At 40.1% G+C, this 21605-nt stretch overlaps 2 protein-coding genes across 2 annotated transcripts; one reads left to right on the forward strand and one right to left on the reverse strand.

The window, feature by feature from the left end:
• Positions 1 to 790: 790 nt before the first annotated feature.
• LOC136345867 (pseudouridine-5'-phosphatase-like) lies at positions 791 to 3114 on the reverse strand. The gene is made up of 4 exons (XM_066294528.1): positions 2845 to 3114; positions 2563 to 2781; positions 1694 to 1926; positions 791 to 1640 (listed from the first exon to the last, which is right to left on the reverse strand). Exons 1-4 carry the CDS (start codon positions 2897 to 2899, stop codon positions 1464 to 1466), a joined length of 684 nt encoding a protein of 227 aa, XP_066150625.1. The 5' UTR covers positions 2900 to 3114; the 3' UTR covers positions 791 to 1463.
• A 2926-nt stretch (positions 3115 to 6040) lies between these two features.
• On the forward strand, positions 6041 to 21158 carry LOC136345727 (protocadherin Fat 4-like). Its single transcript, XM_066294268.1, has 30 exons — positions 6041 to 6171; positions 7382 to 7432; positions 8682 to 8852; positions 8988 to 9220; positions 9277 to 9405; positions 9457 to 9597; positions 10964 to 11095; positions 11149 to 11239; positions 11290 to 11612; positions 11665 to 11841; positions 11892 to 12088; positions 12146 to 12365; positions 12591 to 12769; positions 12834 to 13018; positions 13075 to 13394; positions 13444 to 13594; positions 13653 to 13832; positions 13883 to 13998; positions 14297 to 14539; positions 14593 to 14751; positions 14802 to 14943; positions 14997 to 15109; positions 15166 to 15400; positions 18921 to 19114; positions 19779 to 19880; positions 19934 to 20153; positions 20207 to 20474; positions 20525 to 20725; positions 20778 to 20948; positions 21005 to 21158. The coding sequence occupies exons 2-30, from the start codon at positions 7387 to 7389 to the stop codon at positions 21105 to 21107; spliced, it is 5142 nt and encodes a 1713-aa protein (XP_066150365.1). The 5' UTR covers positions 6041 to 6171; positions 7382 to 7386; the 3' UTR covers positions 21108 to 21158.
• The last annotated feature ends 447 nt before the right edge of the window (positions 21159 to 21605 follow it).

A 21605-nucleotide genomic window follows, 5' to 3' on the forward strand; every position in this document is an offset into this window, starting at 1 on the left:
ATGTGCAATTTACAAGCAATACAAATGGTGCTTTCGGACGAAAATAATTTGTTTTAGTCCTACTAGAGATATGGGCGAATAGAAGATGTGAGAAAGTAACTGACTGCATGACAAAATCCTTATTTGGGCACTGCCGTTCCGCCCATTACATAAATAGGTGCGAGGTCAGGGATTCTGATGGATGTTGGTATTGTGGGAAAGAACGCACTGCACAACATATATTCGGCGAACGTATAAAAGGGGCGAAAAATAGACTAAGAGCGGAGACTGATTGGAAAGAAAGGAGAATTAGAAAACGATAAAAAGCTAGATTGTAGGGATATTAAAATAGGGAAAAATATGAGAGAGCCATAAGAAAAACCGGTAAATGGATATGTAAAAGAGTGGTGGAAAATTGAGGGGACGCGGATGAATGTGGGCGGAGAACTTTTGGAGGTCACAGGGGGGCGAGGGCTGAGAGTCGTACGGGAGTTGAAGAGTGTATAGATGAGGAACAGAAGTTTTTCTTTGAACGGACAATTGCCTCCACCTCTCTCTCGAAGCAGCGTCTATCAGTACTTCCGGGGGGATTCAGGGTGAATAGAGGGAGGGAGTTTAATCGGTCGGTATCCTGAGATACCAACCCGACACTATGTGGGTAAACAAGGCTGCCTTAGCGCCACACTCACCCATCTGGGTGCAAATTCTCTAATCCTTTATTAAAAAAAAAATACCTCTACGGTATGCAAATGGTCAATTATTGTGGGTCTGTGCCGGGAAATTGGACGCTACCGTGCAATAAAAATGCACATTTTTAAGTATCTATATATTTGTTTTAATAACACTAAAACAGACAACAACAATAAATAAGTTATGCTATAACATCAAACAAACATGCACGCAATACTGATATGCCACAACTAAGAAAATAGAAAAATATAACTTTGTTGACTAGATATTGAACTGAAGTTCTATGTGCTTGAATACCCGGGTACTATTTAATTTTCCTAACGTTGGGGTACACGACAAAATACCGCAAAAGGTATTAAATGCAGTATTTTCAAGTCCGCAAAATAGGGTCGACTTCAGAGCGAAGGCCTCTAGTTATTGTAATGTTATTGTACGTAATTTCTATAGGTTTGAGGTGAATTGTAACCAGCAAAAAAAAGAAAAATAGTTATATATACTACTGCTATAGCAACTCTTTGTTACCACAATTTATTGGAACTATTTACCGGTAGTGGTACACTTAAATGTGTTAATTATCCACAACTTCGATTTTATTAATCATACGCGATGTGTCCGTGACCTTCACGATGTACCCGAAAATCTGCCCCAGCCGCGCAATTCACGCTCACTTTACCTAGAAAGCGCAGCTTAAAGCATTTCCTCCAAAACTAATAACATATTTGTGTCATGACAGGAACCTAACTTGCTAACAAGCGAAAAATACTGCGAAATTGTTGCTATTCGATGAGGTAGGCTTAAGACTCAAACGGTGGCAACCCGAACAGCTCTGGCTTAAAATCTTCTAGAGAGTCTAAGACCAAAGTGGCCCTCTTCAAGTCGGGCTCGATGTCTTTAGATGGCACCAACACTGCCTGCATTCCCGCTTCCAGGGCTCCTTTGATGCCGTTGGGTGCGTCCTCCAGTACCAGGCACTACGTGTGCATACATAAACTAAATGCCTCTTTATTCAAATGCGACAACCAACCTTTGAGGGATCAGGTTTGTCCTCGAACCGTGAAGCGCAGACCAAGAAGATATCGGGAGCAGGTTTTCCGTTTTTCACATCGGGATCTGTAGTGCCGCAAACGATGTGATGGAAGAGTTTGAACAGATGTTGATGGTTTTTAGTTTTGATGGCTAAAGCTTGTTTAGACGAGGAGGTAGCAACCGCTATAGAAACGTTGTTTTTCGCTAGGTGTTTCACTAGTCTTTCGACACCTAAAGCAATTTAAAACGCAGATGAATATACAAACGCACGTGATGAAAAAGCTGCCTAAAACAGGCACTACTTGTAATTTTGCCCTTAGCGTTAAATCTTAGTTCAATAAGGAGTAAAAATAAACAATGTAAACTTTTTGCCAAACTATTTCCTGTCATAAACCGTAGAATCATGGGGTTTCATTGTGTTCACAATGACACCTAGAGAATTCAATAATACACAATAGACTCTAATCAACTAAGTGATTTGCGTTTAAGTGCCAACTCAGGATTATCTCAGAGATTAGAAGCTTCACTCAATTTTTCACTATTAGCAATGGAATAAGTGTAAATGTGTGAAATTATAAAATGTGACCCCTTAAGCAGATTTACAAATTTATCCCTATATGAAATTCATACATAAAATATTATTCTTATTATCAGCCCAAAACTTATATAATGTACCCCTACATTTCAAATTTTGGACCCAACAGATCATCAAACCCTTTTTAAACCCCATTTTGCTTTATTCTACTAGCCTTCAAGACCTCCAATGGAGGTCAAATAAGTGAATTTTGATATAAAAAAGTTTTTCACCTATAGTCTTTATGACACTACTTTTATTAGAAAAGCTTTTTCGGTCTAGTATGCAGTTACCTGGCATTAATGGGGGATTCTGCAGCTCGACAGCAACTTTTTTGTGGTACAACACCAAAAAATCCTCAACAGACAAAGGAATATTCAATTCGCCCAAGAATATCTTCGCAGTGTCCTTCTCAGTAGTGCCCAGTATTCGCTTCTCAACTTCTTGGGTGTACTCCTTATGGTATTGACTGGCAATATCAATTAAAATGCGCTTGTAAAATGACTCTGACTCTAGATGTTTGAAGAGTATTTAACTAATATTGTATAATAACACTAAATGGCAGCTAAACTTACCGATAATGAGCCCGTCCATATCAAAAATGATGTGAGTTACGGGTTTTAGCTGCATTTTAAAATTAATTTCGTGCCTTTAGGATCAAATGACAACACAACTGCTCTGACTGAGCTTTTCGCGCTGAATGTCAGCTACACGAATGTGATTCAACAGCGAAGCATAATTGCTTTTATAGTGGATTAATATTAGATCACTTGAACAAATTTCCCATATTTCCTGTAGTGATTTTCCGACCCGAAACGAAACGGGAGGTGTGAGGTTAGGAACGGTTGCGTCATACAATCATAAATGTCAAATATAGATACTTCTAAATAATGACTCCGCCTAATAGTGTTCGTATATTTCTATTCCTGTTCTACTTATGTGATAAAATTGAGTCCGAACGAACCGAGTGTTTTTTGGTAAGAGAGCACTGCGAAATTGATCGAGACACGGAGGGGTACGTTTACTGCGGCTGCAAGAGTTCCATTAGCGTAACTATGTTTAATATTGGGCAATGTTGGTTTATCATACAGGATGTCGGCAAGAATCAGACACGGCCTCACACTTACAGAATGAATTTGACTCGCAAATTCTAAATGTGAAAAATTTTAAAATGGACTTCTATATTATCTAAGAAAAGCATACATTGCAAATCCCAGAAACTATTCGTTGTTAGCAGGAAAATCCTTAATATCAGCAAAAATATCAGGAGAAGTAAATTTTTCCTGGGAACATGGCTGTTTTAGTTCGGAAACTGTTATTTGGCTGTGGTGTTCTTTCCTCTCCATTCACCCTGTCAAAAATCCCAAGAAAGTGCTGATATAGATTTTGCATATGAACGTGCTCCCCTCACTTGCTCTGCCTAATTGATTTCCAAACATTCTTCCCAATAATTGAGCCCCTTCACTTCCGTCTTCTAAACACGCATAAAACGAATATGGGCAATGCGTTTCCGAGATAATTTATAAGAAATGAAGTCGACAAGTGCTGATATACTTTGCGAATGGTTCATTCTAGAGAAGGTCTCAACATCGGGTCGTTTAGCTCCTTTTTTTATCGTTGATTCCATAAAAATATCGATCTCGGTTCTGTCAGAGGGCAAACGCGTATCCTACCAGTAATCGAAGCAAAATTACCATAAGGCGCAGCTGTTAATACATTTGAATCCGGAAAAATAAAAATATTCAATTAATTTTCAATCCTTATTATTCATTTTACCGTAGTGTGCGAATAAATATGCACTTTGAATTAATTATTTAAGACGTGCAACGGAATTTAAACTTAAATATCTCAATAAAGAATGGCCGTGGGAACTTCCGCCAAAATACTTTTTTTTTATAAAACATGGCAAAACACAAATTTAATTATAAGGAATTGTATACCGAATGATTAAAAAAATCTGCCTCTTTAAAGAGAATTCAGCTAGCGCTGACAGCATCCTTTACAATGTGCACAGAAAATGTAAACAGATTCTGATTCCTCGCCCCTAAAAACCCATCTATGCGACATATTGTTGAGATAGTTGCCTTACAAATCAAGTAATTATTTTATTCTTTTTTTAAGTCTTCACTTCGAGGTCCTGAATTTTGAAAAACGTCCACTTTTGAACTAACTAAATTGGGTTAAACCGTCATATTGTCGCCTCAGAATACTGTAGTAGAACTTTGTACAGATATTTTAGGGACACCTTGTATAAACTGAACTAATGTCATATCGCGGACAATGACGGTGGTCCACGTGGAAAGCACTGTAGCCACACGAGGCCGAAATTCGCCGAGAAAGGAACGTGGTGGATGATAATTATTAAATGACTAGTTTCCATCAGATGGAGATTGGGATATCGCATTCTCCATTTTTATCTCATTATTTGTTTCATCTCAATAATTCTATAATATTATTTGCTTAAAGTGGTGCTTTATTTGGCTGCTGAGTAAACAGTTAATCCATTAGTAATGTTGCGACAATTAGTACGTATATTGTACAGTATTTTTTGAATAAACGATTTTCATGGTCCTACTTTTCCATTAACACCAAAAATTTTAAACTGATACTATTTATAATACTGGTATTGTTTAGACCTATGTCTTATTAAACCCAAATAAACGTGGCAACCTCGCTCTCGGTCTAGACGGTTTTTTATTGTATTGTTTTTTGTCTATATAAGAGTGTGCGTTGTGGCGACTCTTCCGACCTCCCTCCCCTCTCCATAACCGCCATCCAAACGTCAAAAAGACATCCCATCCTGCAACGATGAAGGCAAAACACTGGAGAGCCCTTTTGGCATTTTTCACTTAATTATTGACAACCAACAACTCGCAAGAGGGACAGATGACAAAGGATGGAACGTCCAAGAGGACAAACGAACCCCCTGTGGGGGGGCAACTTCAAGTCAAAGATTTGGGAGGCGACGTCGATTCGCCATCATAATCTCGAAAAAGTGATCTGAGGGTGGGAGGAGGGCAGTTTCGCCATGAGCGAATCGAGTTTCCTCGGCGGTATGTCTTATACGTGCTCTATGAGATTCAAGTCGGGTGAATGTGGCGGTCAATTCATAAGAGGTAGAGGATTGGTTAACATGTGGATTGTCTTACATGTGGCAATTCGAGCACACATAGTGTTGGTACCGCACTTGGTTCAGCATTTGTGGCGAACAAATGAGCTAGGTTCGACGATGCAGTATGACATCACTCATAATTATTTTGAGTAGTGTATTTGCAAATATTCTTTTATTTTTAATCAATCAACCTTTATCGTTTTTGTGACGATATATGAATTTCATTTGAGATTGATTACTTCGAAATCTAAATCTTGAAAGTACCAGAGGTGATATCAAATAATAAAGTTCCCTCAAGATTAAGCATCAGATACATAATCAAAAAAATCCAATTTGTGTCATGATTGAATGAGAACTAATTGTTTTAATGTTAAAGTAATAAATTTCTTAGCGCACCGGCTTCTCATGATTTGGGTTCAAGGGGGCACAAACAGGCCATTTTCCTGGATTATTTGAACCATCCGCAGCGGTTTACTATCTGCATGCTACCCAATGGGCTTTTTATCATATACATGCATAGGTGCTTAAATACTTATCTCAATTACAGTACCCTGGTTCAAGAGTTTTAGTCCACAGATTTAAATCTCATTTTTGAAACGTGATTCTTTTTGATTTTATGTATAACTGATAGGAGCGATTATCGATTATTTTCACCATGAGGAATTATGTTATTCTATCTGCTATTCCAGATAATGATTTGTGTATGCGATCACTAGCGATACAGTGTTTTTGTGACAGGGATTTGTGAAATCGGAGCTCTTTGTTCGGGGGGAAATCTTTAAAAATACTGGTAAGAGTGGCAGTTTTGTGATGTTTCAAAAACACTTTTCGTTGCGATCATAGATCCACTGAATCAGAGGTAGGGAAAGAAATTATGAGTCCACCTGCAAATCTCCATTTTCTAATTTCATTTCCTCGTGCTCTGGTGGTATCTCTTCTGTAAAAACGTTAAAAATTACACATATGAGTCATGATATTCTACAATCATTATATGTACTTAAACTGAACTTTCCTCATGACACACGATAAAAGAGTGTCTGTCTGAAATCATACGAGCAGTGGCTCAGATTTCTATAAATATTTCAGACATACATATGTATGTTCATAGAAATGCTCATATATAATACGCTGAGATTAAATCTCTCTTCCTACGAGCAGCCACTGAGCTAAAATCATTCATGTATCAGTGTTTGAGTATGGAGGTCGGAATAATAAGAGCGAAAGAGAAAACGTATTGATCTTTCTACTGCGTGTTATACAGGGTGTAACATATCATTAGGGAGATATTTCAGGCGGCGATAGCACTCTGCAAAGTGATGAAAAAATGCTAATACTCCCATGGTCTAAAACGCGCCATTTTCGATATACATACATATATACATACAGGGTAGATAAGCTTCACATTTTTTCTCGTATTTTGCCTTTTTTTCACTTATATTTTTATAAATTTGATTGAATGTTACGAATTGCTTCACAGAGTTCATAACTGAGTTGGAAGATTGCTTTTTCCTTTACTTCCTTTACACTCTTGATTTGCATCGATAGATATCTTTTTAAATTCCACGAAAACGGTGAGAGACAGGGACATACTACATACGACAAAAAAGTTAAAGAACTGAAGAAGGAGCTTAAATTTGGTATCAGAATTCATATGAAAAATTCCAAAAAAAGGTATAAGCACTAAATAGTGCATGAACCAAAAAAACATAACACCCTGTGTATGGCTAGCGACGATCTTAACGTTTCGTTGGAAAGGATCTTAAAGATCATAGGTGTGGAAAATTTCCAAAATTTAGCTCAGGGCATATGTGAGAAAAACGCTAAATTTGTAAAACTTTGCCGCCCTGTACATCGAAAATGGTGCGGTTTTGATCATGGACCTATTGGCAATTTTTTATGATTTTGCAGCGTAATAATGTCCTGTGATGGTATGTTACACCTTGTATATTAATTAAAATAATCTAATTTTAACAATAATAAAGCTGTTTCTCGTTGAATAGGCACGATGGCCATCCCATGGTACATCGCCATCTTCTTCCTCCATTGGATGGGTAAGTCTGGAGGGCTCCCTTATGTCAGATAGACAACAAAAAAAAAGTTAATGAAATAATTGGTTGGAATTAAGTTGAAAAAAGGCCACTGCCCACCACAGGGTGTTCTATGAGGAGAGGAAAATGTTTCAAGGGATGATTACACGTAAATACTTTCCAATGAAGAATTTTATATAACTAACGGTGATGTAAAGACATTCAAAAATTACATTAATAAATTTTGTTTTTTTTTTATTGATTATTCGAAAAACGGCTCAAAATGTCTCTTCCCCTTTCGAAAACATTGTAGTGTTTCATTGTGAAATTAAATTAAGAGCGCGATCAACCGTCCAGGGATTTTTGCCCATGGAGTCGCCCATGCACCTATTGCGAACACACTTGAGATTTTTAGGCGACCCCTCAACGAAGAAATCCAGAAGTGTTAGGTCCAGGCTACGTGGCCACCAAACAGGAAGGAAACGAACAAATTGGCCAGTTTCCCTCGAATTCTTTCTCGTAAAATTAATGATAACAAAATTTCCCACATGATCTCAACTTAAATAGTCACACTGTATAACAATTTTTACATTATAAATAATCTATACAGGGTGTCTCAAAAATAAACCGATAAACTTTAGGGGGGGGGGGGGGCATTGATAAAAAAAGAATCTTTAGAATACATTTGCCCGCAAAACCAAAAAAAAAAAAACGTTAATTTCCCATTTGACGAATGAGTGGATTGGAAGAGGACGTCATGTAACATGGCCCCCCAATTCTCCAGATCTAAACACTTGGAATGCTTTCCTTCGCGCTTATCTGAAATCTCTGCTTTACGAAGCACCTATTCGTGTTGAAGAAGATCTCTTAGCAATACTAATGGGTGGTTGCATACGTCTAGAAGCTATTCCTGGAATATTTCATTGAGTCCGCCAGTCAATGAGTCGATGGTGCAAATTTTGCATTAAAGCAAATGATCAACGTTTTGAACGATTACTGTAAGCCGTCGTTTATTTATCAAAAAAACGACGTCTAATATGAACAAAAAGTGATTGTAATGACCAAAACCATATTGCCCTTTTTTGCTCAAACGGCTCATTTGCGAGCGTATGTTCACTCAAGAAAAAAGTTTATATTGTTGTGCCCGTCACCCTTTAAAATTTGTCGGTATATTTTTGGGGCACCCTGTATGATCATCCCTTTAAATATTTTGCTTCCGTCATGGAACATCCTGCATTCCATCGGTCTCCCTTAATAAAAAATACCTTTCCAGGGACAGCTAAAGGATTCGTTATAGAACCTGCAGACAATGATACTTATATTATAAGTTGGACCAAAAAATACGACAACGAGTTTATTATGGAGTTAAAAGAAAACAACCATGATGGACCGGACGCTAAGCATTTACTATTGTTCACCGTAAAGGAACTGGACCCAACAAGTGGTACGTACCATCTGGCGATAGATGCCCGCGCAGCTTCTTCCAAATCTTAGTAGATTCTGCATCATGTTCATACACACGCTCGAGTGTTTTAGACTTCACGACTTAGCTTCCTTACAAAGTAGTTCTCGTTTTTAGGTCAGACCGTAAATTGGACTTTTCAGAATGGCGAGTTCTCCTTCTCTAATGAGTTAAATAGTGATGGGGAGTATGAGTTCTACACTGATCAATATATGGACTATGAGAACGAGGCCACACATAAATATGTTCTTAATAGTCGTATCGAAAAAGACTTCATCACTATTACTATAATAACGATTAATATCGACGACGAACCTCCAACTCTAACTGCCATCATGTGCACCATGGATGTAAGGCCCCTTCGCTCCATTAAAAACTACCTTGATATTTATTTGATGTGCTCCAGGAAAACACCAAATACACCTCGGATCCCGAAACAAATAGTTGCACTGCGACTTTGTCGGATTCAGATGGATGGCTTGGCAATACCACTTTCACCATCATCGACAGCAACCCAAGTGCCACGGAGAAATTGGTATTGGGATATGACGAAGCACAAAAACTTTCTTTATCGCTCGTTTTATAGGAACGGGAGAGTGAAATTTTTGATTTTTACTTTGATACACCAATAGCAGATACCGTGCATGAAACCACAGTCTTCTTAATCACCAAACAGGAGTTAGACTACGAAGCGAAGATTTTCTATTCATTTGCCGTACAAGCGCGTGTAGGTTACTAAATATGTAACAAATCGACGAATCACATACAGGGTGGCCCATTGGAAACGAAACGGACGAGTTTGCGCCCAGCCTTTTTTTTCTGTGAACGATGCAACCGTCCATAAAGGGGACAAATTTTGCAATAAAATTTCGTTCAAAATTGTTTCGCCCCTTTCCCCCGTGATTACAACCCTCAAAGTGTTAATAGGGATAATAGGGCAAGTGAGGCTTCATTTGAAGGGCCTTGTTTCCTCGAGTTCAGTACAGTAATTTTTTTCAAGTTTTATCATGTCGATTCAAAATTATTTAAGGAAACAAAGAAACGGCACTATTAGAACTAAATTGAGGGATAAACCTTATTTTATAAATGAAATGCTCAAAGTGACCACCGCCAGGTTCCTAACAACAGCACAAGCCATGTCCCAAACGAGTTCCGACATTTTGAGACGTTTGCGGAGTTATTAGACACACGGTACGCGTGGTAGTTCTTCCAGGCCCCGGTTATGCCCCATAGATTTTGCTTTTCAAATGCTCCCGCAGGAAAAAGTCTAATGAACTTAAGTCTGGAGATCTAGCCGACCACTCCATAGCACCTCTTCGCCGAATCCATTGCTCTGGAAAATGCCAGTCCAAAAATTCCCTAACAGATTGTGCATAATGCGGTGGAGTTCCTTATTGTTGGAAGATTAATCGGTTTTCTTGATAGCAGTCATCATGTTGAACAAGCAAAGGGTAAACGATATCCTCCAGTAACTCCAAAGATGTTTCCCCTGTGAGATTGTTATGAAGGAAAATTGATCCAGCCAAACGGTCCCCCAAAATAGCTGGTCATGCGTACGATTGCTTAGGAGTTTGAGTGTGGATTTCGTGTGAAATTCGTGAATTATTTTCTGCTCAAAAGAGAGAGTTATAACGATTGATAGTGGAGTCACAAAAAATGATAAAAATCAACGAGAAAATGTCTGTCAGTTGCTATCCGTGTTGTGATACGTTCACAAAACTCCAACCGCCGACCCAAATCACTTTCATTCAATTCCTGGTCTAAATGAACTTTCTAAGGGTGAAGTTTGTGATATTTCAGTATTCGTTGAATAGTCGTTCCTCCGATGTTAATAACAGTACTCAATTTCCTCGTGCTCAAAGCTGAGTCTAAGGCAATTTGTTCTCAAATTTGAATCTCAATAGCTTCATTTTCGACTGGAAATTCACGATCAAAATTCCGTTTTTCATTGGCTACTGATACAGTTTGTCTCAACTTTGTAACCATCTCTAAAACGTTTTTCGGCGTTTATAGGAGAAAATCTCTGAACACGAACTCGTCTGTTTCGTTTTAGATGGGTCACCCTGTATGTACATAATTTGAATTATTGTTAGGACGGTGCTGGACACACAACTATGCCTAACGAAAATGTCACTACCATTGTGGACGTAAATGATTTGAACGACATGGCCCCAGAGTGGACGGACTATTTCAGTGTAGCCCAAATAACTGAGAAAAATTCCTATGTAAGAACGTACATGTTAAACATCCATTAGTGCACATTAACTCAAAATTCCAGTCTTTCACCATCGTTGCGGTGGACGGCGATCGAGGAATCAACGCTCCAATTGAGTACTCACTCATTGCTTATGACGAAGACATCTGCACAGGTGAAACCACAATACCAACGAAACCTTCTTGCTTTAGCATTTGGTTATAGACTCCTGTGTGACCGTAACAACGAAGAATGGGAAGGGAATAATTGCAGTAAATCCCATCGACAGAGATGCCAAAGACCTCACCAACTATAAAATTGACATTATGGCCCAAGAGCAAGACGAGCCTCCATTCACCGCCAACCTCTCTATCACCTTCTTTCTTGACGATCTTGATGACAACAGTCCCTTATTCATGCAGGTGTTTCGGAGTAATGACACCAATGACAATTTGGTGAATGTAGACACGAAAATTGTAGAATTTACTTTCTACGAGAATTTCGCCGGAGTAATCGATGGGTCCATGTTTATCGAGGACATTGACACTGTAAGCGCCAGGAAAACGTAATGGGGGTGGATAGCTAAGATGGAAATTTTAGGGGGAAAATGCTCAGTTTTCGGTGGAACTGTCGGAAAGCAAAGTAGATGTAGAATACACCGACGCCTTCCTAATTATTCCTACAGCAGGGTACCGCAGCGGAAACTTCACTATAAACGTGAAGAATGCAACTTATTTGGATTTCGAAGACGAGTCATGGCAAAATTTCTCGTTCTACGTGAGTGTGTGAATTTTCAGTTGATTAATACTGATGACCATTGATCTTAGGTTCATTCATCGGGCTCTAAAAACAGCTCAAACGAGGACGAACTACTCGTGAAAATCCACTTGTTAGACTATAACGACGAGCTTCCCATTTTTCCCGAAAGCACCTATCTAGTGAAAGTGCCAGAGAACATCAAAAAAGGAGAAAAGATTAAGCAGGTCAAGGCCACGGACAGAGATGCCGAAGATAAAACTTTAGTGTAAACACCTTGTAAAATTAACGCTAAAACTTAGTACATTTTGGTCCTTGTGGGTAGCCATCAGTTGATGGGGTCCAGTGCGATAATCTCAGGAATGACCATCGGTTCTGCGGATGGGGTGATCTCAGTCTCGGGGGAAAACTACGTGTTCGATTATGACCGCATAAACCTAGTCATCTTTCAAGTACAGGCGATAGACAAAGTCGACCACATAACCACCGTATCAGTAACCCTCAATATAACTGATGTGAATAATAAGGCTCCTACGTACAAGGTGGTAAGCGCTCATTTAAATTCAACTATAACATCGGCCTGTGATAATAGTGGGCATCGACGACGTAAACGCAGTCACATTAGTGTGAATTGATGTTGAATCTAGGCAACACACATTACCCCTAAGGTTTCCGACAATGTTGTTGGGGGTGATGGGTACGTTCACTGCGAAGAACTGAAAAGAATTTTTGATTTTTTTTTCAAATTATTGAAATATGGTCACCTCTAGGAGAATGTGATATCAGTGGAAGAAAATCAAGTCATAGGGGTCGCTTTAACTGAGACAATTACTGCATCTGACGTGGACACAACACGGGATTTAATCGCGGAAATCAACTGGAATTCCTCTTATGCTATGAAAAACTCGCAGAGATTGGTTAACACCGATGAGAACCTAAGAGCCATGCAGTAATAATACCGCAACAACAGTAACACTCCAACTCAACCTCATCAAATATTTATTTTCCCGCAGGTTCTTGGAACTGAGCCAGAAAAAAACTTCTGAGGATACCATAACCATCACCTTGCTGATAAGCGATAACAACGAAAACCAAACGGCACCAGATTACGAAACGTTCGACACCCTGTATTTGAGCATCAAGATTACGGACCAAAACACGTTGGTCCCGGAGTTCGAAGCTATGAAAAGCACCGAGGGTGAGCGTCTTGTGTATTAACTGGAAAAGAAATTGAGGATTTTTCTTCGTAAATAGCTCTAATCATCGTGAACATCATTGACATTAACGATAACAAGCCCATTTTCACCAACAACACTCTGGAGAAGAACCGCACAGTTTATGAAAGATCTGCTGTCGGCACCATTGTGGGTACCATTGAGGCTATCGATGCGGATGTAGGGGATGTTGTGACTTATGAGTGCACTTATTTGAATGAAAGTCTAGATTGGTTCGAATGCGATTCTGAAGGGGAAATTACGGCGAAAACCGCTAAAATAAACTGCGATGATGGGCCCATAGTAACGGTCAGTATCAATTGCAGTGCCACTGACGGATTCTGGATAACTTCACAAATTGTAAGTGGACAGATAGGTTGGAAATGTTGGAGTGAACGATTATTTTCAGTTTGATATCTATATCCTGGACAAAAACAATCAAGAACCGGTAATTTTGGTCGGCAATACTGATCCTAGCTCATATGTTGTTGAAGTGAAAGAGAAAAGCAATAAGGGGACTAAAGTTACTGTTATAGGGTACCACGATCATGACCGAGACAGTGAGGAACAATTATGGCTTATCTCATCGTCAGAGTATTCACTTTTCATTTTCTTCAGTTCCTTTCAAAACGGTGCAATGCAAAATCAGCCAAACCGAGGAGTGCTACGAATCCTTTGACATCGACGAGAAAAACAACGTTAAAGTCCGATTAGGTGGAACTGATATAGATAGAGATCAAAAAAAGGCTAACTATACTTGCACCCCTACGTGCTACGACAACCCCAATCTGGAGCAGGGTGTGTGAATTTAAAAAATATATATTAAATTGTAATTTGTGGATTTTCAGGTCAGGAGCAGAATACCAACGCCAATACTTCGTTTATAATAAAACTCATTGACATCAACGATCATTGTCCCGAATTATTGACAAGAAACTTGGATATGTCCGAGAATTCCAAGAAGGTATTGTAAAAAATTCCTGTATTTTTCGAGAATTGTTTATTTTAACAACAAAGTAATAAGGCCCGGACAAACACGCATTTCTACACATGACACGAAGTGGTCACGAAACCCAAAACAACAGTTTAAAGTCACCAATTTGTCAGGACTTTTTGCAAAAATCTACCATCATGTAACGGGTGGCCAAACCGTTCCCAAACCGAAATAGCAATTCATTTAAATCGACCTGAACGAAATCGCTGAATATCCGGATTAATTTAGGGAATTAACAACGTCTTAATGCTGCAAATATCGATTCTAGAATGAATATTTGGGCGATCTGGAGGCAGAAGACATAGACGAAGGAAGAAATGCGGATATCAAAATCAGTGTGTCAAAGGTCACAAAACTAGATGGTGACAAGGAAATAGATTTCACAGACGAAGAGTTGTTTGACACTGAAAAGGGCGAGGATTATTATAAAAACGAGACCATAAAGGTGTGGCACTTAATTGCCAAAAAGGACCTAAGAGACTATTATGGAGAGTACTTAATTCAGTTCTATGTAAGTATCCGGTGGAATTCGTTTTTGGGCTATAATCCGCGTTATTTGTGCAGCTAGCAGACTTGGGAGAAGAGCCGCAAACCACTGAAGACGTCGATAATGAGGAATGGAAGAAGAAAGCCAAGATACCGGTGACAATCCGAAAGTTCAATTATTATCCCCCAGTTTTCGTATTTCCAAACAGCTCTAAAACAAGCTTCGTTTTAACACCTGTAAGTTAAGTAACTGGTTATTGAGAAATCTTATTTTTTTTCAATTTTAGGATCAGGAACAAGGCAAACAACTGGCAATGTTCTACCAAAACGACACCTTTAAAAATTTGGAAATAACCAACGGCGCCAAGGAGGAACCGTGCCTCGATAAATGGAATCCAAAGTTTGAGGTGTCGTTGGTGAACATGCCCGGTAAGCTGGTAAGTTCTCCCTCTGAACGGCAATAAAATTTCTCATCTATTTAGCCTCAACGACGAACTTCTTCACCATCAACTCAACACTGGACAGGTGCACGGCGCAGCTTCAAGTCAATGATAAATACGACAAGAATTACGCCCTTGATATAGCGGTTTTCAACGTAAGATGAAGCACGTTCTGGGGCGATATAGTATCACCCTAGACTTTATTGTGTAGGTCCACCTCAATGTCAAATTAACCGATGGAACACCCGAGGATGAAGAGGCGGCGTACTCCGAGTCAATAGAGATAACGATCAACTTTGCTAGTCTTGACGATGACCCAGTGTTTAATGAAACATTGGGAAACTGGACCTTTGAGTTAGTAGAGGCGGATAGTTCTGCAAGCATGTCTTTGCCCTCGGAGAGGGAAGCGTACTACGCAAACCTGGATGATAGCAACGATTTGATGAGTAAGCTGGAATTGATATTGCAACGGTAGCGAAATTATCCTCTATGGTCACAGTCGTCATTGCTACAACTTGGATCAGTTTTGCAGCTTTTTTTTAATAGAAGATTAGAGAATCTGCACGCAGGCTTGGCATAGAGCGTTTTCGTGTGCCCACATTGTGCCAGGGGGCTTCCCCCTCCGAGATCGCCCATCGACTAAACACTCCTTTCGCTGTCTCCACCCAATAATAATCCCTCCCTGGACCGCAGGTCCATTACTTCAGAAAAGGAGACGGGGGGCGGTTCTTACGCCTGTCTCATTTCTTCTTGTTCCGTTTCTCCTCTGCTCCTCCTTCTCGTTCGAGCTTTCTTGAAGCATTTCGCTTCATCGCCAGCCGGTCTTTCGACCCTTATCGCTGAGCCCTTCGATGTTGCCTTTTGTTGGTTGGGCGTTGCATGTCATTTCTCTCCATCGTAAAGCTCTGGCCCGCGAAAGGGTTACGGACAGGGTGTCGCCTACTACCCGGTCGCTGAACCAGCACGCGTTGTTTTCAGCTTTCCCTCGTTTTGTGCAGGTATATCAAACTGAAAGGTGTACCCCCGTTTTTTGCCCCTCTTGCCCCTCGTTTTTGTCCGTGGAAGGTGCGTTTAAATTTTCCCTTGCACGTTTCAGGAAGAAAGGCCGGGAAAGAAAGAGTTATTAAAAAAAAGACACTTGAGAAAGCATTTTATGAAAAAAACTGAAAAATCTTTAGTTTGGGCAGTCAAGCTCAAGCTCGTGCACTAATATGAAACAAACCAAAAAATTGCAACAAGTTTAATTAGTATTTAGTTTGACGGTTACTTATTAGTAATTATATTACGTAAACGGCGTGGCATAGATTCAACCAATTTTTGGTAATGATCAGGCAAAATTTTCGTCCACCATTCCTGAAGAGACAACTCCAATTGGTGAACGTTAGGGATTTGACGACTCCCAATTGCAACCTGTAAGCGATACCATAAATGTCCCACCACATCGAGGTCGGAACTTTGCGGAGGTGTTTCCATAACTTTGGGGCAGTTACACAGGGTGTCCCAATTAAGGCTGCGACTGAAGATTGCTCACGAACGGTAAAGAGGGCGGCATGCCATGGAGATGGTGGATTTTGGCCAAAGCGTCGTTCTAAAGTCATTTTAAGGGCAATTTTTTTCCAAATGGCAACCCCGTATTTTTTACAGATCTTTGTAGCCCTTCGAAAAATGTATATCGTTTATTCGAACGGTTTTTCTATTAGACGCTTTGTAGCAGAGTTATCCCTGATTGTCGGCCAAATTTTTAAGAGAGTCGAAACTATTACATTTTCTATTTTAGAAAAATGTTTCAAGGCACATTCCGTATAAAACTCATAACAATTCTTCTATCTAATCAAAAATGATAATTTCCGTGATTTTTTTTAAATTTCAAAATTCAACAATTGAAATGGAGCGTTGGTAAATAAACAAGGGGGGTATCACACCAAATGTATAGTTTTCGCATAGTCGATATTACCGCTATTCCGTTATTTTTATCGTTCCGTTATTTCAGTACCGGTATGGAGACATGGGCGATCTTCGTAACGTTAATTTATCGGAGTCTAGTGCAAACTGTTTTTTTGTCGTTACGTAAAGATTAACATGGAGTCTTACGATAAAAAGTTTGTGGTCACGTTAAAAATAACGTTAATAATGTATCTCTATCTCTCTCGTGGATGGAGCGGAGTGACAAGGGCGTCCTTATATTTTTCGAAGCGGTACCTGGTTGAGACAGGTCTGAGGTGCTAGCGGGTTTTGTTGTACGAATGCGTAGGAATCGGGGTGTTAGCAGGTTGAGTTGTGCACCCGCTTGTGAATCTGATCCTTTTGGAGAGCTTCACCCAAGAATTATTTAGGCAATCAAAAGAAAATATGCTTTTCTAGTATACATTTTGACAACCTTTTTATGATACCGCTCCATGTTAATCTTTACTTAACGACAAAAAAACGGTTTACGTTAAACTCCGATAAATTAACGTTACGATAATCGCCCGTGCCTCCGTACCGGCACTGAAACAACGGAACGATAAAAAATAACAGAACAGCGGTAATGTCGACTATGCGAAAACTATGCATTTGGTGTCATACCCCCCTTGTTCATCTACAATCACTACATTTTGGATGGAAAATTAGAAATAATTTCCATTCACGGATAGGCTGGAAGAGCTTCCTGTTGAACGACTTTCAATAGTGCCACCAAAAGTTTCGAAGAAACTAAAACGTCTAAAGCAAAATAACGCAATCGCTCCCGAAGTGCAACACATGAAGGCAAATAGCAGTTCTTCCAGCTGTTGCCTTCACTCCTCACGTAAGTTGCTTCATGCCGTTTCCTCTTGACCTTTTACGGCCCACCTCTGACGTGTACACTTTTTCTCCGGGGGGCCGGTTCCTTTCATGGCGATGAAGGTCGCCCCGCCTGCCTTTTACTTGCGTTTTTCCATCCGTTTGTCGATTAACCACGCCCGATTCTTCTTACTTACTTTGGTCGTAGAACGGAAATCGGCCAACCAGCGTGGTATGCAAATGGCACACCATTAATCCCGGGCACACCGTCATAAATACGTTACCAACTATGGACTCCAGCACTTGGCGCACAGTCACGGGCAATTGGTACTGCCTTCTGTTGCCGATATATCTCCTCCCATTGGTCAGGTAGGGCTCGAGCAATTGCGCCAGGTACAAATGCAATGCGTTTCGTGCAAGGGGTCTTGTACTTTTGAAGGCATCTTCCGTCTCTATCAGGACCATTGCACGAAAACCCTGATTTTTGGGGGATTTTACCTTTATCTTTTTTGTGACTTCCGTGACTTGTTCCAGAGCGTCCTCTGTGCATCTCCCCTACCTAAGATCGTACTGAGCTTTTGTGGATCAAGCTTCCATTCTTCAATTTGCCCGCTACCTTCTCTCCCGCCAGGCGTTCAAGGAGTTTTTCTGTTAATTATCTAAGGCATATGGGTCGATGGGCGGTGTCTGCGCACTCAGCTTTCTTTGTCTTTTCGATCAAGCCCAAATGGTCCATTTTTCATATTGTGGGAAAATTTTCCGTTTTTGGACACTTGATGAGCTTATTCAAAAAAATGGCACAATGAAATCGCAAGCACTTTACAGGGACCTCGAGATCGATGTTATCTACATCAGCCTTCCTTATCTAGATCTTCGATCGTGCCATTCTAAGCTCTTTTTCGTCAAGCTCTGCAAAGTCTTCGCTTGGCATCCGTTGATTCCTTAGTTTCAGTTTCCTTATCACCATCTAATACGCAGTACCCTATATATTTTCTTTCAGCACTTCACAGATCTGCCTCCCCCTTTTGCGTTTAACTTTCGAAAATCTCCTTTTTTTAGTTTTTTTCTACGATTTTATACGCTTTTTGCGTTTCCGTCAGCTCTGCAACCGTGCGGCTTTGATTCTCGTTAATTTCCTCCTTTGTCTATTACATGTCTTCCTTGTGTTCTTTATTATAAGTTCTGAAGCTTAAAATCACCGTTTAGAATACTACTTCTTGTGCTCGGAAGACAAAAATGTTTTGAGTACTTTCAAAGTGAACAGTACCACAGGAATGATTGGATTGGAGAAGAAACTGAACTATTTGGAGAACACTTTTTATTCATTTGAACTGGCGACTGGTAGGAACAAGACTCACGGATCGAGTAAAAGCGCTTCCAAGATGGGGGTTTTCGTCAATGTAAGTAGGCCTTAAACAGAAAATTAGGAAATTACGATTTAATACTATTTCTAGCACAACTTGGTGTATTCCTATTTCGACCAAAAGATGTCTTGTAACGCCTTTGCGTTTGAATGCACATCAATGTCTTCATATACACTGCCCGTCCTATAAATCTGTGGAATAACGGCAATAACTTTTTCGATAATTTTTCTATCAAAAAATGTTTCAAGTAAGAGTTACAAGGCTAATTTGTTCTCACTTTTCGATGACCTTAAACTTTTTTTTTCACCTCATAACATTCTGACAAAGCCCAACTTTAGATTCTCTAATGTCCCCCCGTCCCCCCCCCATTGCCGAATTATTTTTTGGAATCTACATCAGTTTCCACCCACAAACATATGAAATTTTATTGTGGTTTTATAAGGAAAATTTCGGAAAAAAAATTATTTTGCTTATTTTATTACAAAAAATAATATTCGATTAGAGACCAAAAGTACTAAAAACCCCTTCTGCATTTTTCAAGTAAAACAAATGGCATTCTGGAAATTTCAATTTTTAATTTTAAAAAAGCGATATCAATTTTTTTGCTTGGTGACATAGAGCGGCCAGCCCGGGCACCTGATTTAACCCATCGCGATTTTCTCCTTTGGGGCCATTTAATAGAAATAATGTTAATTTGCAGGTGATAGATATCAACAATAATGTCCCGAAATGGACTCAACTGGAGTTCTACGGGGCAATCACCAAAAACACCCAGAAAGGATCGATAATAGTCACTATAAACGTGAGTCTCTCAATAGAATAATGAGAAAAGTTTGGAACGTATCGAGACTTTAGGCGACTGATTTGGACTCTATGGATCAAGGGAACCTCGTATACTCTATCAACAGCTCGATAAAAACAGAGGGATCTGCCAATTTGGACCGCATCGAGAAACCCTTCCGATTGGACAGCGATTCTGGAGCGGTGAACCTCAACTTTCAAGTCGAGCCCAACATGAACGGATACTTTACTTTCCGGGTCAAAGTACAGGACCACCAAGATGAATACGGAAACGGTGAGTTGGTGATGTTAGCCAACGTCAAATGCGTCTGTTTCGGGGCTGAACAGGTCCCTTCGACAATAGAACAACCGTGACCATCAGCATCGTAACCGGTGACAATATTGTTACGTTCAAGTTCGAGAATACCCTGGACACCATCGTGGACAAGAAGGTGCCGATGCTTCAAACGATTAGTCAACATTTGAAGTGGGAGTGTCACGAACAGGACATCGACAAGGACACTAACAATGGGGCCTCCTATGACAACGTGACCGCCGCCAATATTTACTGTACAGACACCAAAAACCAACTCGTCTCGTCTAATGATATGAAAACGTACGTTTGCACGTGTTCCGTCCATGAGGAAGAATAATGCTCGTTTGCAGGAAACTCAACAACATCAACACCTTCCAGCAGCTAAAACAGAACCTGCTGGAGATCGGGCTGCTTTTGCAGAGTTTTACTGCAGATGGCACTCCGGTGGATAAACTAACAAACACCCTCAAAGTGGCACTAATTGCGGTCTCCGTCGTTCTCGGGACCATGTGTCTCATATTGGGCATAACATTCTTCTTTAAGACCAGAACGTAAGTTGGCGTATCCGCATCGTTCCAGTCGTTAACGATTTCCCGTCTGCAGATTAAACAGGCGATTACGCAACTTAACGAAACCGAAATTCGGCTCCGATGAGTCCCAGATTAACAGGGCAGGATTGAACGTTCCCACAAGCAATTTGTTTGCGATCGAGGGCGCCAACCCGATCTTCAACTCTCAGTACGAGAAAGACCCCATGAGGGCAGAAGTCTCCAGGTAAACTGCTGCAATCATTTTTACGTAGAGTTATCGGTAAAATTTATTTTTATTAGCATTCACAGTGACAATTCGGACCTAATAGGGGTGGAGGACAGCCCCGAATTCAACGATATGTTCGGTGAAGTACCGCGCAGCGATAATATAGCGCATATGTAAGATAAAGTGATTTGTTGTATATGATTTGTAAATATATTTTTATTCACATTACTGCATAGTTTCAATTACCTTCACCTGCCACTGAAAAGTTATTTGAGCAAAAACTGAACAATAACCACAGAATACGTGGCCACCGTCGAAGTGATGGCCCCCAGAATGCCCCAATTTATGCAAAAGAAGCCTCCCGCCTTCGCGCAGATCTGCCTGGATTTGCTTACTTCTAAGACAAATCGCAGTTGCTTTTCGATCAAAGCGTCGATCTCTGTCTTAACTTGAAGAGGCAGTTTACCGAGTACATAATAACAAGTTCCAGTGAACTTTTGCCCTTCCTCCTGCAAGGCCTCGCCGATGTAAGCCGCAAGCCCGATTTGAGCCTAAAAATATCCAGTTTAAACTTGTTTTGACCGGTTTGTGCCAACGTACAACCGATATAGAAATAAACAAAAAATGGGTGGAAAAAATGAAGGGAGTCGTCTCAATTCCCTGGATCACCTTGGG

Source organism: Euwallacea fornicatus, chromosome 21 (assembly GCF_040115645.1).
Source record: "Euwallacea fornicatus isolate EFF26 chromosome 21, ASM4011564v1, whole genome shotgun sequence".
NCBI lineage: Eukaryota > Metazoa > Arthropoda > Insecta > Coleoptera > Curculionidae > Euwallacea > Euwallacea fornicatus.

Excerpts from the sequence above, each read along its gene's own strand:
- LOC136345727 (XM_066294268.1), top strand. The coding sequence starts at position 7,387 with ATGGCCATCCCATGGTACATCGCCATCTTCTTCCTCCATTGGATGG. Across the intron at positions 7,433-8,681 it reads CTTCTTCCTCCATTGGATGG|GGACAGCTAAAGGATTCGTT; the intron begins GTAAGTCTGGAG and ends ATACCTTTCCAG. Across the intron at positions 9,406-9,456 it reads CAAGTGCCACGGAGAAATTG|GAACGGGAGAGTGAAATTTT; the intron begins GTATTGGGATAT and ends CTCGTTTTATAG.
- LOC136345867 (XM_066294528.1), bottom strand. The coding sequence starts at position 2,899 with ATGCAGCTAAAACCCGTAACTCACATCATTTTTGATATGGACGGGCTC. Across the intron at positions 1,927-2,562 it reads GAATCCCCCATTAATGCCAG|GTGTCGAAAGACTAGTGAAA; the intron begins GTAACTGCATAC and ends AAATTGCTTTAG. Across the intron at positions 1,641-1,693 it reads ACAAACCTGATCCCTCAAAG|TGCCTGGTACTGGAGGACGC; the intron begins GTTGGTTGTCGC and ends ATGCACACGTAG.